The sequence below is a fragment of the Leptonychotes weddellii genome, chromosome 12 (assembly GCF_054177405.1).
Source record: "Leptonychotes weddellii isolate Sample4059 chromosome 12, ASM5417740v2, whole genome shotgun sequence".
In the NCBI taxonomy this organism is placed as follows: domain Eukaryota; kingdom Metazoa; phylum Chordata; class Mammalia; order Carnivora; family Phocidae; genus Leptonychotes; species Leptonychotes weddellii.
Genome location: NC_138380.1, coordinates 7,965,684 through 7,982,445, shown reverse-complemented (window position 1 = coordinate 7,982,445; position 16,762 = coordinate 7,965,684). Strand labels below are relative to the sequence as shown.

General features: G+C 37.4%; 1 protein-coding gene across 1 annotated transcript in view; it reads left to right on the top strand.

Annotated features, from left to right (window-relative positions):
* The window catches only part of CNTNAP2 (contactin associated protein 2), a 1,739,191-nt gene that overhangs the window by 499,280 nt on the left and 1,223,149 nt on the right, over positions 1 to 16,762 (top strand). Inside the window, exon 2 of the mRNA XM_081799929.1 lies at positions 2,283 to 2,393. Coding sequence (XP_081656055.1) covers positions 2,283 to 2,393 — 111 coding nt within the window. The remainder of the gene's footprint in view (positions 1 to 2,282; positions 2,394 to 16,762) is intronic.

The following is a 16,762-nucleotide window of genomic DNA, read 5'->3' as shown; positions in this document are numbered from 1 at the left end:
CCACTCCAGCAACACTCAGTTTGTTTCCTGAGATTAAGAATTCCTCATATCAGTGAGGTCATATGATACATGTCTTTCTCTGATTGACCTATTTTACTCAGCATAACACCCTCCAGTTCCATCCACATCATTGCAAATGGCAAGATTTCATTCCCTTTGATGGCTGCATAATATTCCATTGTATATATATACCACATCTTCTTTATCCATTCATCTGTCGATGGACATCTTGGCTCTTTCCACAGTTTGGCTATTGTGGACATTGCTGCTATAAACATCAGGGTTGAATAGCAAAGATTTTTAACAATTAAGACAAAATTCTTCACTGTAGATTCTCACTTCGTGAATTGATACCGTAAAAACAAATTTTATGTTCATCTTTTCATCCTTTTACGTTGAGCTTTCTGGGGAATATATTCATACACAGATGCCATATTTCCCAGAGGTACTTGCAGTATAGTTAAGAAAAATAAGAAATCTAACTATATTTTATGAGGATGGATATGTTCATTTTTAACTTCAGATCTGTACACACTTGAGTGGTGAGATAATGAATCATAATTCATTTCCCCAGTATCACTGGGGACCTCACTCCACTTGAGTGACTTTTCAAGAAACCGAGTTCGTTCTTTATGTTGCTTAACTTTTCTTCCATTTATAAATATCTGAGGTAGAAAGGATTCTAGAATATGTAGTGTAACTCTGTCTTATTAAACAGTACTGAGCATGTGTAAACATTTGTGGAGGATTGAAGACCACCTCTCCAGTTAGGTGGTGTGCCATCTTGTAATTTGGCAGTGTGTTTTGGGACTCTGCCATTGTCAGATTGTATTGGTTCTTTTTCTCGTTCATTCATTAATTCACTCATTTATTCTATGAATGTTTTTAAAGTATGTGCTAAGTGCCAGGTGCAGTTCCCATCACTGGAGAGTAAGCATTAAGCAGACTATCAAAAACTTGATTCCCACAGAGCAGCCATTCTAGTGGGAGAGAAAGGAAGCCAAACAAATGAGTAAAAACATATATGCCAGGGGCTCTGAGTGCTATGAAGGAAAAGAAAGCCAGACGTGGGGACCAAGAGTGATAGTAGCATCATGCTCATTTAGCTGGCCAGACTGGAGGAGTCTGTCTGCAGCAGTGAAAGGTGACTTTGAGCAGAGACCAGAGGGAAGAGCCTTGAGGTAACCGGAAGAGTAATCGTGAAGGCCGTGCAGGAGTTGGCCTGATGTTGCAGTAAGGGGAAGCGGGCCCTAGTGGTGGACAGCAATGGACAGGGATGCTGGAGAGAGATGTGACCAGTCCGGTGGCCAGCCCGGGCCATTGGAGGGCATCAGACTTGATTCGGAGTGATGGAGAGCAGGAGTCAGTGGGTACTGTGAGTATTAGAGCCACTTGCCCACTTACATCTGTAAGCATCCCTCAGGCTGCTGTGTGCAGAATGATAGAAAAGCAAGGAAGGAAGAAGACTATCCAGTCTTTCACAACAGTGATCGCTGGTGGCCGCTTGGACCGGGTGATGCGAGGGGGTAGGATTTGGGATATTCCAGAATGAGAACACACAACTCCTGATGAAGTTTCCCAGAGAGAATGCGTGGACCTAGAAGAGATCCAAGAGTTGAGTCCTGGGCACTTTAACATTTAAACATTAGGAAGATGAGAGAGATACATCGAAGGAATCAGAGTAAGCAGTAGTGAGGAAGGAGGAAACACAAAAACTTCATGGCCATTGAAGCCAAGTGAAGAATGGAATCGAGGGATCACCTGGTCCCAACGCAGTTGATTGGTCAAGTATGATGGGAACTGGTTAATTTTTCAGATGGCAGTACTTTTCAGGGTGATGATTATTCTTGTTCTCCCTTTCTGACCCCTATTTCTCAGGCTTTTTTAGCTTTGGTAGGATTCCTCCTAGTCTTCCCTCCTCCAACCTCTGTGTTTCTAATCAATGTTTCTAATCCTCTACCCCTATAATGCATAAATCCCTGAAGATTTCCAGAGGGTGCCGGCTTTTGCAAAGCTTGTTAAATAAACGCCACCACCTTTCCTCATAACTCTTAGACAGCAGGTCTGTATCGAGGCCCTTCAGCATAAAGCATTTTGTCATAGCTACAACTCTTAAAAAGCAAGAGTTTAAATTATTGAATTGTCTAAATTCCGATCATTTGCTAAATGTTGTATCATAGATTTTGACATCTGTACTGTAGTCAACAATTATTTTAACTAAAAACTGTACCAAGTTATTATTTTAAAATATTTAATCTTTCTCTTTTTTCTTTTCTTTTCAGAAAAATGTGATGAACCACTTGTGTCTGGACTCCCCCATGTAGCTTTCAGCAGCTCGTCCTCCATGTCTGGGAGCTATTCTCCAGGCTATGCCAAGATCAACAAGCGAGGGGGTAAGGCACATTTTATTTCCTTTGTCAGTAAAAGTGTTAAATAACATGTTATTAGCAGACAGCTCATAGATACTATAAACCTCTTTTGTAGGCACTATCGAGGAGTGATATAGGAAAATTTGGGCTGGAAGTAAGAGATGGTAAATTAAAGAGGAAGAATTTTTGGAGTTGTATATGATAATGAATTCTAAACGATATAAAAATTCTGAGTTAAGGAAGTTCTTATTAATCGAAAAATCATTTAGAAAAAAGTTATAATGAATTGATTTCAAATATGTATACAGTGAATGAAAAAATACTCTGTATTCACTATTTTTTATTTTTAAAAAGTAACATATGAACAGTATCGATTGAAAATATAGGTTAAAAAAGTGATCCTTGGTAATTTCTGCCCCCAGTGCCCAGAATCTAATTTTGTAATTAAAGCCGTTGTAAAAAATAGTTATACATTTGCAACTAAAATTTGAGTTTTGGATTTTAAAGTAATAATATTAATTAGTAAATGGTAATTTCAAAGTAGGCAGCAATCCATAGGGAATAAAAGAAAATGATTAAGGACAGAAACTTAAAACTCTTCTTGCTTCAAAGGAACACTGATATAAATAACAATGAATGACAACTTAAAAGGAAAAGAAAAAATATTTTCTTGGATAAATATGAATCAATTCACAAGGACCATAATTTGTCTTCAGTAAAACTAGAAATACTAAACTCACATCACAGCCAATTCAAAAAAAAAATATAAGTAGAAGGAAGAAAGCAAGGGAGGGAGGGAAGGAGAGAGGGAGGAAAGAAATATAAAGAAGCAAAGGTGGAAAAAAGAGAACAGGGGAAAACCCAAAAGGGGAGCTAAAAAGAAGAAAGAGGGGAAGGAAGAAAAAATGACATGTGAAAAGAGAAAAAGAGATATCAGAGAGATTCAGAAAGACCAAAAGGGAGAAGAAAATAGGTAAGAAAAGAGTAGAATAATATATACAGACATTCACAGGTGTATGAAGTTACCTTAATTAGTAAAAAGACTTGGTGAAAGATGATATGCAGGCAAAAGTGGAGGAATACAAATTTTAAAATATATACTGCTTTGATTTAAAAGTAGTATTAATTAGCTGCTCTTTTTTTGCAGTTAATTTTCCGCTTTTTTTAATTGCGGTATAATTGGCATGTAACGTATTAGTTTCAGGTGCACAGTATGATTTTATATATATTGCAAAATGATCACCACAGTAAGTCTAAGTTCACATCTCTCACCATGCATAGTTACAATTTTTTTCTTTTGATGTGAACTCTTAAGATCTACTCTTAGCAACTTTCGAATATGTGGTACAGCATTGTTAGCTATATGACTCCTTTTATAACCGAAAATTGGTACCTTTTGACGTTTTTCACCTACTTCACTGGGAACCCCCTCTGGGAACCACCAGTCTATTCTCTGTATCTATGTTGCTGCGCTTTTTATAATACGATATTTGTCAGGTTATGGTCATGACAGAGTTGGTGAGTTACTATAATTTACCAAAAATTTTGCTTAAAGATGTCAAAGTAATGAGAATTTTAATTCATTCCTTTTCTATAAGCCACTAAAAACAAACAAGCAAAAAAATATAAGTAGAAAATCATGAAAGAAGGAACTGGCCATACCCAAATAATAATTATGATGTAGGCCAGCCAAATACTAGTAAATCTGGAGCAAAATGTACAAAAGAAAAGAAATAACACATACATTCCTAGATGTCAAGAGGATACAATATTCCCTAAAGGAAGTCCTGACAATGAGAAATCAACTTTAATGGTAGGAAATAGAGTCACAGAATATTTCTTTAGAAAGTTTCATATGAAAATATGACTGATGAATTTTATACCAGAGAATCTGGGCAAGTCAGGTTGCCTCAAGCATATAACCTCTTTGGGAACACAAATGATACGGTATAATCAACGATGGGATGCGTGAAATAAAAAGAATCAAGAAACCATGGTCAAATGCTTGGTGCTGAGCAGTGAATCCATTTAAATATAGGCCATAAGTAAACAATTTAGGAACTACAGATGTAGAGCAGAGTATAAATTTTATAGATGCAAGAATGTAAAAATGCCCAATTATGGGAATTAAAAGATGTATGCCTTTTTCCCTGACCTTTCAGAACGGGAGGCCACTAGACACTGTAACTTTAAATGAATATTTATGTTGTCTTTGTTGTTGTTCTTTTTTTTTTTTTTAGGAAGCTATGTCTCTTACGAAGAAACATCGATAGTTTCTTTTGTTGTTTTTGTTCTCATTCAGGTAGTTATATTAGAGTCTCTTTTGTTTGTTTTAAAATAGTATAAGATGCCATTTTGAATTATTTAGAGCTATTTACCTATTTATCTATTCATATATGTAGAGTGAGGCATCTGAAATTAAGCTTCTAAAAATTAACTTTTTTTTTTTAACCTGGAGGGTGGGATTTGAAGAACATCTTCACTTTCTTTATGATAGGTTTCTCTAGTTTATAGAATGTAAATATCTATACCTACATATTTATGTAGATAGATTTATAGATACAATGTATTTCCAAAAAGAAAGTTATTTCGAAAGCAAAAGAGTATAAGCAAAATTTATGGTTTTCTAGTTGTCTGCCCAACAGCTTATCTCTGTTTGACTCTTGATAGGATACATTGTCATGCACTGGGATGAAAGCATGATGTAGTAGTTCACCAGGAGGAAACATCATCTGAGCTATAGTTACAGATTTACACTTGCTTATCGCCCTTTTTATCAACATTTGTTATTCTGGGGCTTAAGTTACTTACTCTTTGGTTCCCAAAGACCCTTTTTGCTTATCAGTGGTATACTGTGTATATTTGCATCTAACTTGTCCCCTACTCCATCACATACTATCTACCTGACTGTTCAGGACTGTTACACAACTGATTATATCTCCACTCCTCATGCTGCTTTACCTCTGAATGTACATACAACATACCCATGTGCAGGGCTAGCCTCAGCCCTAGTTGATGACCTCAGTATGGGTCAAGGTAGCAAGCATCAGAAAGGAGCGTTATTTCCTCTACAAGAAAAAGGAAAAAGAAAAAGAAAAAAAGCAAATCTACATATGGTTATTTTCATAGTAAACAGAGCTTTTTTCTTCCCCTAATAAAGTTCATACGCAAATGCTCTTGGGAGAGGAGCCATGTTGACTGAAAGTCATACTAAGGTACAAATGGCTAATAACCCACATTGATTAAGAACAGATTTTTTAATAAGTGCAGCAAAATATTACGTATTTCAAAGATAGATAAAGGCAGCGGAGAATTCCAAAGGGAGTAAATAAAAAAATATATGTATATATCTTCTTAATATATATTGATAAATAAGAAGGTATTATCTTTATATATAGTTATATAAAAATGAAAAATAAAAGATATATTTACATAAGATATATAAATCTTTCTATTTTCATATACCTATATATTTATACACATTTATATATTTATACATTTATATATCTATTTTATATATATATATATCTTGCTGGATATATATTTTCTTCACTATTGGCAAGAATCATCTGATGCATACAGCATATAAGCATCTGAAAGCAAGAAGGTTATATACTAACAGAGAAGGATAAAATAATATAATTTACCAATTACACAAATACAGAAAAGAACAAATTCAGTTGAGCATTATGTTGATTAACATTGCTTCAAGTTTTATCATTTATTTAAATATTCCTCAAATACATTTTGGAGAGATTGAGTTTTTGAATACATAGAAAATCAGATTATAATGCAAATATACATTCAGATGACAGATTGACATGAATTTAAAAAAATGAGTTTAGTTTTTGTGTTCCACACAGTATAAATCCATCTGCTACAATCTTGATGTCAGGGGCCAATTTATGACAAAACTGGGGGGAAATGTAATGCTTTCGTGGAAAAACTACATATAATTCTATGACATTTTTGGAGCCTAGTACTGCTTTATGTTGTTTTTGCTTGTTTGTTTTATAAAAATACCACCCCCCTGTGATCTACCTTCTGGATTTATCTCCCTGTTCTTAATTCACTAAAGGTGTCCCAGTCTTGAGTCATTCCGAGTCAATAGCACTTAGATGGGTTAACCTTTCCAAAGGTTAGCAAACCTTTGAGAGCCTTGTATGCGGAAAACCCTACCTTACATTTATATAGTATTTTACAGATTATAAAATGTTCTAAATGTCCCTTGATCTTCACAACAGTATTGTTAGATAGAATGTCAAGTTAGAGATGCCAGTCATTTCTTCTGCCAGACTTTCAACTTTCCAGTTCACCTGCCTTTTGTAGAAATCATCCTCTCTCTCCTGCCCCAGGGGGTCATCATTCTGTCACATGGTCTCCTTCTCCCTCCACTGGCCACAGATTAGAGCTCTTCATGCTCGATTTTGCCAGATGAAGCAATATTGGCGCTGCACTGGAATTAGCCCAAAGATAGAACCTAAAAAGATCTGGAAGACATAAGCCAAGTTTGATTTATGCTTATAACCAAAGCAACCCAGTCATGAGAGCTCAGAGTTTCTTGAGTGATGTGGGTCTTGAATACTTTTCTTTCTTTTCACCGTCTTACCACTTACTTTCCCTCAGTAGATCCTTCAACACTTGCTGCTCTTCAGAGACTTTTTTTAAAGATTTGCTTCCTGGCTATCCCTTCCATTTTAGGAACCTGTCATCCTCTCTATTAAATCAAAGGGCAGAGAGGTGTTGTGATGGTGTTGTTTTGAGGATATTTATCCTTTATTTCTTCCAGCAGGGAGAACAGATTGCATTTGTAAGCCACATAATTGATAATCACTTCGGGGAGGAATATGTGTATAATAGACATCTGGAAAGACTGCTGGATGTCCACACGTGTATCTTAAAAAGAACTACAGTCTTTACCTTCCCTTAAAAGACACCACTGAAGTTAATAATTGTCGCCATGCCTTGAGAACTTGGCTTGGTCAAATCACTGCCTTTATCATTTCCTGCCTCCTGTTGGCCAAGAGGGAGCTTTAGTAATTAGCATAATACCGACCTCCTCTACTTACACTTTCATACTTACACGTGTTGGAACGCCTCTTTCAGGCTCCTGAGTGGCTCAGCAAGTAATCATACCTCACTCTGCTCTTCAGAGGTCTTTCCTGCTTCTGGAAAAAAAAACTCTTCTGCCCTTTATTGCACCCTTTATCTCCTGTCCCAGAGTTACATTTGTAAACTACCTCTTCTTCCTCTGCTTTCTTTTCTTCCCTGTTCTGCTTTAAATATTAAAAGGATCTGTCACTACTAATTAAGCGGTAACTGATAGACTAGGAGTTGGCAAAGCAATCACAATGCTTCAGAGAGGACATAGTCCCTCTTTGTGCCGATAATGCCTCCTACCGGCCTTCTTCTGCTCTCTCCAGTCCTTGGACCCGTTCCTGTTCCATACTGCCCCCCTCTGGCAGCATTATTAACCTCTATTAGGAAGCTCTACCCTTAGACTGTAACATCGAGGCTTAAATTATGAAATAGACTGAGTTCTCAATTGTTGAACTTTTTTAAAGATTTTATTTATTTGAGACAGAGAGAGAGAGAGCACAAGCAGGGGGGCAGGGGGAGGTGCAGAGGAAGAGGGAGAAGCAGACTCCCCGCTGAGCTGGGAGCCCAGAGCAGGGCTCCATCCCAGGACCCTGAGATCATGACCTGAGCCAAAGGCAGATGTTTAACCGACTGAGCCACCCAGGCACCCCCCCTCCCCAACTGTTGAACTTCTGTCCATGTTGGCAGATTCCATTCCACCATTTCCCCTCTTTCTCTTCTCCAGCCTCTACCACTTCCTGTTTCTCTTCATCTCCTTTTCCCACTCAGTGAGCATTCATTATTATTTTAGTATGAATTCATTAGTTGTAAGTGTTACTTCTTCTAGGAGAATTTGCCTTTAAGAGCAGATCCTTGGGAGCAGGAAAATCTCGAGGACTGATTTTCTAATGTAGCATTTTAGAATATTTGCCATTTCTATTTGGACTGGCCATACTTCTTCATCTTTGAATTACTCTCCCGAAAACACCTGCTGACTTCGCCGGCTCTGATGCAGGGCTGAGCAGTGAAGAGAGAATGACTTGTATTCATGCATAACTAGATTCCAATACAGAATCAACCAAGGATGAGCATGGGATTAGTCAGTTATCAATATCTCTGCATCTCGGTTTCCTAATTTCTATGTTTACTATACAACCTCTCATCCAAACCAGGAACTTGGACAGTGCATGAATTCTATTAATAATTATTCCCTATGGGCCCCCTATTTATATTTTAAAATGGAATCAACTATACAGTTTAGCAGAGCTGTTGTGAAGATTAAATGAAATAGTCTACACAATCTGTGTTGCAATGAGATGATACTCTCCCACCAAATACCCTCAGCTCCCAAAAGCAACAGTGCAGATATTAGTATTTCAAAGCAGGTGAATACATTACTCTTGTCATTACAAAAGCAACACCTCCCTACAAAGTGATTGCTAGAATTTGCATATTTACCAATGTGTGTATTTCCCCTCCCATCATCTAAGAAAAAAATCATAATAATTGAAAGATTAATAAAATAACATTTTACACAATTTTAATAAGTTTTGCATAATCAGACTGCTGTTTACATTAACTTAAATGTTCCCCAACTCTTTTCTCCTTAAACTTCTTTCATTTCAAGTGAATTTATGCTAGTGATTTGTGTTATTTTGTTCTATCTTTATATCCTTTGAATTAGATCTTATAGAGTCCAATATAATATTTATTAACTCTATGATCCTCAGGAAAGCCAAAAATAATTGTTCTAGACATTAGGGAGAATAAAAAATATTTTCCCCCTCAGCCCAAGAAATTCTGACTATTTTTAAAAAATAGATGTTAAATGATTTTTTCTAAAGTCATCAGTAGGTCTTTGTATTCCCTTTTCTAGCTGGATGAGAGTTACCATCTAACTAGCATTGTAAGTTTTAATTTATTCTTTTTACTTTAATTCTCCAATATAAATCAAAATTTGGGCTTTAGTGGGAGCTTTAAAAAATTCAGTGTGCAATACAGGATATATTTGTATCATTGACACTTGTTAAAAATGATAGAATGTTGAAAGCATAGTCACCAGGGAATGACTCATAAATTTGTTTAGACATGCCTTTTTAATTTGCAAATAATATTGCCATGTTTCTGCTGTGGCATCATGTCTTATAATGTGGGAATTTTAATACCTTCTTTTGTGTTCCCCATAGAAATCCATGCTGGGTTTTGTAGCATTTGCCCTAGAACATTGTTTCCCAAGATGTGTGATGTTAATATGTGCTATGAACACACACATAGACCCACATTTTCACAATAAAATCCTCCAGGCAAATCCTTGTGTTCTGGGGACCTCTCGAGGGGAATCAGAGAGTTTCTTTGCCATGAAGCATCTTTGGGTCCAGCACAACACACGTCACTTTGGGAAATGCTTTTTTAAAATCTAACCAAACTGTCTACACATCATGGGTTTTAAACAGGGTTTGCTTAATATACTTAGAAGTACAGACGCTTCCCATGGGTTCACTACTATCTTTGTAAAAATACTACTTTTAAAGGTTCTTTGATAATAGTATGATGGATATGATTTTTGTATAATTAATTGGAGCAAGGGAGTTTTTAGACTTGGGGCATTTGAGATGAGCAATTTTTTAATTATTTTTAGGAAGTTGCTAGTTTGCTGTTTATAGCAAATATCTTAAAATGTGCCACTGAGGGGTTCCCGGGTGGCTCAGTCTGTTAAGTGTCCAGCTCTTGGTTTCAGCTCAGGTCATGATCTCATGGGTTGTGGGGTCAAGCCCTGCCTTGAGCCCCACATCGGGCTCCACATTCAGAGGGAGTCTACTTGAAGATTCTCTCCTTCTGCCCCTCCTCTCTTTCTCTCTCAAGTAAATAAATAAATATTTCTTTAAATGTGCCAAAATCATGAGGTAGAACAAACAGTGTTATTAAAGTAACCACTGTTACCATCTTTGAAAATGGCCCTGGGATATTAATTCTCTAACACTCTCCTTTATCCCAATATTAATAGCCAATTGCCTTACAAAGTGGGAAATTATGACTAATCAATTCAGATATTTATATTTTTGTAATACATTCTTTTAATTTTCCTTTACATGCAATATTGAAACCCATGCTCTTTGGTACTTGCCCTATAAAGTTTAGGACATATGGAGTGGGAAAACTTCACATCTGCGCTAACAAAGAAATATATTTAAATAAATATTTATTTTGGGAAGATGTACAGACTAAATATATCTTTGTAGATTTCTTGGTGCAGAATTAGAGAAAGTAGGTTTCCCTTCTGCCTTTGGGGAGATCTCGGGCCACTTCCTCTCGTCACTTAATTGTCCCAATTACCTTGCTTCTGTCCTGAGAAACTTGGACTAGATCATCTCTCAACACCTCACCTTGTAGCCAAGATTGATCATAATGCCTTGATTTTTATCTTAATGGAACACTGCAGATTCTTAGTTGTCCACACTTGTTCCTCTGTGCATAGACATACTTTCCATTAAATGATATTAAAAATAGCCAGGATAGGGCGCCTGGGTGGCTCAGTTGGTTAAGCGACTGCCTTTGGCTCAGGTCATGATCCTGGAGTCCCTGGATCGAGTTCTGCATCGGACTCCCTGCTTGGCAGGAAGTCTGCTTCTCCCTCTGACCCTCCCCCTTCTCATGTGCTTTCTCTCTCCCATTCTCTCTCTCTCAAATAAATAAATAAAATCTTTTAAAAAAATAGCCAGGATAACTGGGAGAAACTATTTATCAAATAAAGGTTTTACAAGCTGAGTATTTCTTTCTAAACCATTCCAGAATACATGCCAGTTGAATGTTTTGGAGATTAAATGTTCAGTTACCCTTTTGATATTTGCTAATTTTGTTCAAAGAGAGGCTTTAATATTTTTCACATCTCTGTCAAGAATGGGGAGAATCTATGTGAATGATTTGTACCGTATCTGAAGTATTCATCTTAAAATAGAATGCTTCACACAATCTCAAAGGCATTTCTTTAACATAGTACTGCACACATGTTCAGCTCTCAAAGAATATTTTCTGAATGAGTGAACAAATATATTGAATCATATTTATTGTACATATTATTCTATTCTTTTTAAACTTCAAATGCTCATTGCTTCTATGTTGCGATGACTCGTTAAACCAAGAGTGAGTATTCACTAACATTTTTCAGCTTCTCACAAGTTATTTAATCATTGCTGTAGCCACCTTAGGCTCACACAATGATAAGTAATAAATAACACTAGCAAACTTGTTATCATCATTGTAAATTAAAACAAAATAATATCTGCTTTTTAGAATAGACATGTCGAACAATTAGGAAGTGGCCCCAGGGTATCGAGTTCTCCCAGTGCTTTCAAAATTGTGGAACATTTACCATCAAGATAATGATGTCTAACTGGTAAAGTATGCCTCTCTTATCTCAGTATATTCCTTTCATGGATGAAGCCTTCAATTTGAGCTGTTGCATCCATTTGGTAACAGGTGCCTTTGGGTAGCAGAACACATTCTATCAGTCCTTATATCTTGTGTGTGGCTCATAAGGAATACATTTTGTGTGCCAGTATAAACTAAGAAAAAAAAAAAAAAGACCAGGAATGAGCAGGGCGTGTCCACCAATCACTGTCTGGGACCCTCACAATAGCTGATCCTCTGGATACTCCCCAGTGAGGGGCACTGCACACAGGGTCCATTCATTCAACAAGGTTAGGACAAAAAAAAAAAAAAAAACAGACTTATGAAAAATATACTTCAGATCCTATAATTACATTTCCTCTATACCAGATGAGTGACTCTCCATCATTCTTCAATATATAGAGTAGCCCCCCTTTATCTGTGGGGGATATGTCCCAAGACCCCCAGTGGATGCCTAAAACAGTGGCTAGTACTGAACTCTATATATACTATGTTTTTTTCCCCATACATACATACATACCTGGGATAAATCTATAAATTAGGCACAGTAAGAGATTAACAGCAATAACTAATAATAACATAGAACACTTATAACAATATACTCTAATAAAATTCATGTGAATGTGGTCTCTCTCTCCCAAAATAGCTTCTTGTACTGTGTTCACATTTCTTGTGATGATGTGGGATGATAAAATGCCTGGGTGATGAGATGAAGTGGGGTGAATGACGTGGGCATTGTGATGTACTGTTAACTAGTAACGGCCTCCTGGTGATATGTCAGAAAGAGGACATCTGCTTCCAGACAACAGTTGACCATGGATGACTAAAACCACAGAAAGGGAAACCATGGACTGGGAAGACTGCTGTATTCTTCTATGAATAGAGAACGTTCCATCATTTTGTCTATTTGCTTCCTTCCCCTTATTTCACTCAAGAAGAGAGAAAACAAAAAAAAAAAAGAAAAAAAAAAAAAACAGGCCAAACCATTTCCAAGGCTACTGAGAGGATTTAATTTAGTAATGCCTTTATTAGCAAGCTGGTTAGGTCCTACTTATTAGAATGAATTAGACCCTTGTCTTAATACCTTTAGCAAATTAATGACTCTTTTCACACATTTTTCTTTGAGAAGAATTAAAAAAAATAGAACTTCCTCTCTTTTATACTCATGCCTTCCAAAACTAATTCTAAAAATATTGCCACTAATAACGATTCAAAGCAGTTCAGCCTTTCTTAGCCTACTGCCTTTTCTATATTCGGCAAATGAGCAATCAACATTGTTTACTCTCCCCTTGCTTTAAAACCAAGATATACGCTTGACATGAATACTGCTGACAATAAACCATGACATTTAAGACAGTCTACTTTTATTGTTCTTGCCTCTTTAACATTAAAATGTAAACTCAAAATGTAGAAAGCTTTACTCCTCAGGTTTTTACCCAAAGGTCACTTTTATTTTACTTTTTCTTGGCTATTTTTATTTTCTTCACAGTGTAAGGAATTCATGTTGTATGTTTTTTATTTTGCTCTGATTTCCTTCTCAGCAGCTTCTAGAATTTCGTTCCTCCGTATCGGTTTTCCCACTTAAAATCGGCAGGCAGTGCTATTTATTACAGTTGGAGGAGCCTTGCCTGGATCATAACTGTTCCCTCCGTATCCCCAGACATCTGCAGTCAGGAAGACTGTCCTACCACCAAGGTGAATTATTTTGTATTAGAAGGCTTGTGCCTGAGCATATGTATGGACAACGTATAATTACACATGTTTTATGGATTTTTCCCTAGTCAGTGTCTGGCACATATGTATTTTAGTGGATTATTAATTTGAATTTTTTGTTCGTTTTGCCTTCACATGGTGCTCAGAATACTAGATAAGCCTTACAGGCTCCACTGTTAAGGTGATGAAAACCCTTGTTTACTTTCTTTCTCTTCCTCCCTGAGTGTTCTAGGGAGAGTGGAGGTTGAAACCACCTGCTTCTGTAGTTTCTATGCTTCTGTGATATCAGACATTCATGAGTGACTGCTAGAGTTTCTTCTTTTTACATGTTGCTAAGGCCATGCATTCCCCTAGGGCCAAGTAGGATTCCCAGAAGGATGATGATTAATCCGAGCTCTGAAATGGTACCAACTGGAGGAAGATTTCGACATGGCAGATAGGATGACCCTTTCCTCATCTTGGAAGGGCTGCCGATTCACAACAAATGAGTCCCAGGGAGGCCAAGAAACCCAGAGGTTGTCTGCCCTGGCCTGCCCCCACCCCAGTCTTTGCCACCTAAATTAAAACGGTGCTAAATTATAACCGCTTCCCATCAGCGTCCGGATTTTTATTATATAGACCGTCCTACACACACAGCCTCAATATGCTAACGATGCTGGTCCTCTAGTAGCAAGGACAGGTGTCCCCTCTCCAACAAGTCATCACTGATGGCTAGACAGGATATCCCTCTCTGTTTTTTGAGGTGTGTTTTTTTCTATCTTAGAACTTAGCATATTGTACTGTAGACGTATTTGCCTGACCACGTGAGGCTGGGTACGAGTTACAAGTCCTGTGACTCACGCATCCGTGTATACCCAGCATCTAGCATGGAGCCTCATGCACAGTAGATGCTCATAGATACTGAGACCGGTGCTGGCATGGACACATTCTCTCGTCTGATCCCTTCAAAAACCCTGGGAAAGAATTTAGAATAAACTCAGTTCTATGGATAAGAAAACCTAAATTCAAGAAAGTCTAGACTCCTGCCCAAGACTGCAGTTAACAGAAAGGAGATTTGGGCATTTCAAACAATCTCTTCTGACTTCGAATCACTCACTCTTCTATTCTCCACATGTCTTCCCTGCCTATGTGAGTTTTTCTTTAGGAAACACTGGAATAATATTTGAGTTGGTTACAGGGCAGAGCTGAAGTTTTCCCACTGGTGGCTTAGAACGCAACCAGATACATTTCTCTATTTTATTTCTGAGATGTACACACCAATTTTGTGATGTCTTTGCATGCTTATTATCTTTGTTTTAAATAATCAAAGAGAAATAAAGATACTGTTTTAAGTATTTTCATATAATATATTTTTAACAGACACATCTTTTTTTTTTTACACTAAAAGGCCAGCCAAAACTAGTCTCCTTCAGTGTTTTTTCTGAATGTGTATAATATGAGGAAGTAGGCAAAAGAGATGTAATTGTACTTGAAATATTATATATGTGAGAACAGCAAACATTAGAACAAAACAATGAGACCAACATTCTGTCTCCCAGGAAAGAAGTGAAATGAGAGAAAACTACTGATGTGCACAGCACCACTGTGCTAGGAACTGACAGAAGCAATATTTTTTTGAGTCACTAACAGTCTCAATATTCACAACACACATGAAGAAAAAGCAGTAAGTCAGTACAAAGTGAAAGGAAATGAATAACAGAAATAAAACTCAAGCACACAATAGAAAACGCCTGAGATCTGAGATTTGCTCGTTGTGCCATAAACTGGATCTTTGCTTGGTATGAGATGGGGATAATCTGGCATTAATAATAACAATATCTCACTTTGTGATCCTTATCAATCACTGAATGGTTCCTTCTATTCCTTCCACTGAAGGATTCAGCATTCTTTTTTTTTTTTTAAAGATTTTATTTATTTATTTGAGAGAGAGACAGAATGAGAGACAGAGAGTATGAGAGGGAGGAGGGTCAGAGGGAGAAACAGACTCCTTGCCAAGCAGGGCGCCCGATGCGGGACTCGATCCCGGGACTCCAGGATCATGACCTGAGCCGAAGGCAGTCGCTTAACCAACTGAGCCACCCAGGCGCCCAGGATTCGGCATTCTTACAGTTTGCCTCTTATTTTGTTACTGTTAATAGAATGACCATACTTCCTGGCGACTTAGAGAGACTGCTCAGGGAACTGATTCCATCCCTCCTCTCCCCGATCTTCTTATAGCAGAATAAGTAAAACAAAAACTATTTGACCAATTCTTTCAAAGTTATTATTTTCTATCTTTTCTACATATTATTCAAGACTTAATCATTTATGATGGAAAATAATTTTCTAAAGAGAATGTCAGGAAAGCAACAAACACCTTTTGTTTTCAGTTCAAAAGTTGTTCTATTTGAATGTTCACAATTGAAAGAGAACTTTGAACCAGATAGTTGTATTTTGAACAACAAACAGTGTTTATTGGTTCCCTGGCCAATGAACTAGCACTAACTGGGCATCAGACATGAGAAAGGAGAGAGGCTATGTAACCTGCAAGCAACCTAACCTCTTCCCAGGCATGAGTGCCAGACATCCAGTGATCATCAGGCTGGGGATGAAACACCCAGATGACCCAGTTTTCGTGATGCTTCTTAGACACATCCAAACAATGCAATTTTAGCAAAAATGCTGCCTTACCTGCATGATTAGGGAGGTCAGGGATTTCTCTACAGGGGTCCGGAGGCAGGCTTTGGTTCCCTTAGGCCATAGTCCAGCTTTCTATGGTCCAGCATGAGGAAAAGTAGGGGTAGAACAGCTCAGAGATGCCAACCAGGGCCCTCTGTGCTCCTTGCAATGCTGGGAAGGAGTTCTCAGAGCAGACAAGGTGTACTATTCAATGAGTAAAACAGGAAAAACACTGGCCTTTGGTTGCAATTCCACATTTATTTATTGTCAGTTCTTTGGAACTCTTCTTCCTACTGAGAAGACATACATTTGGAAAGCATTAGTTCTCCTTAGCAATTCATCAATAACATGGCAAGGATTGACCAAGAAGAGACAGACAAGCAAGATATTTTGTCAGCATCGTGAAACATGTTAATCAGCTTCTGGAACGCCAACAATTTAAATTCAAATAGATTTCTTACTAAAATCTAAAACCCTGTGATTCTATTTCTGTGTATTGAATTAGTCAAGATTTAAGGTTCACTTTGTTCTCAACT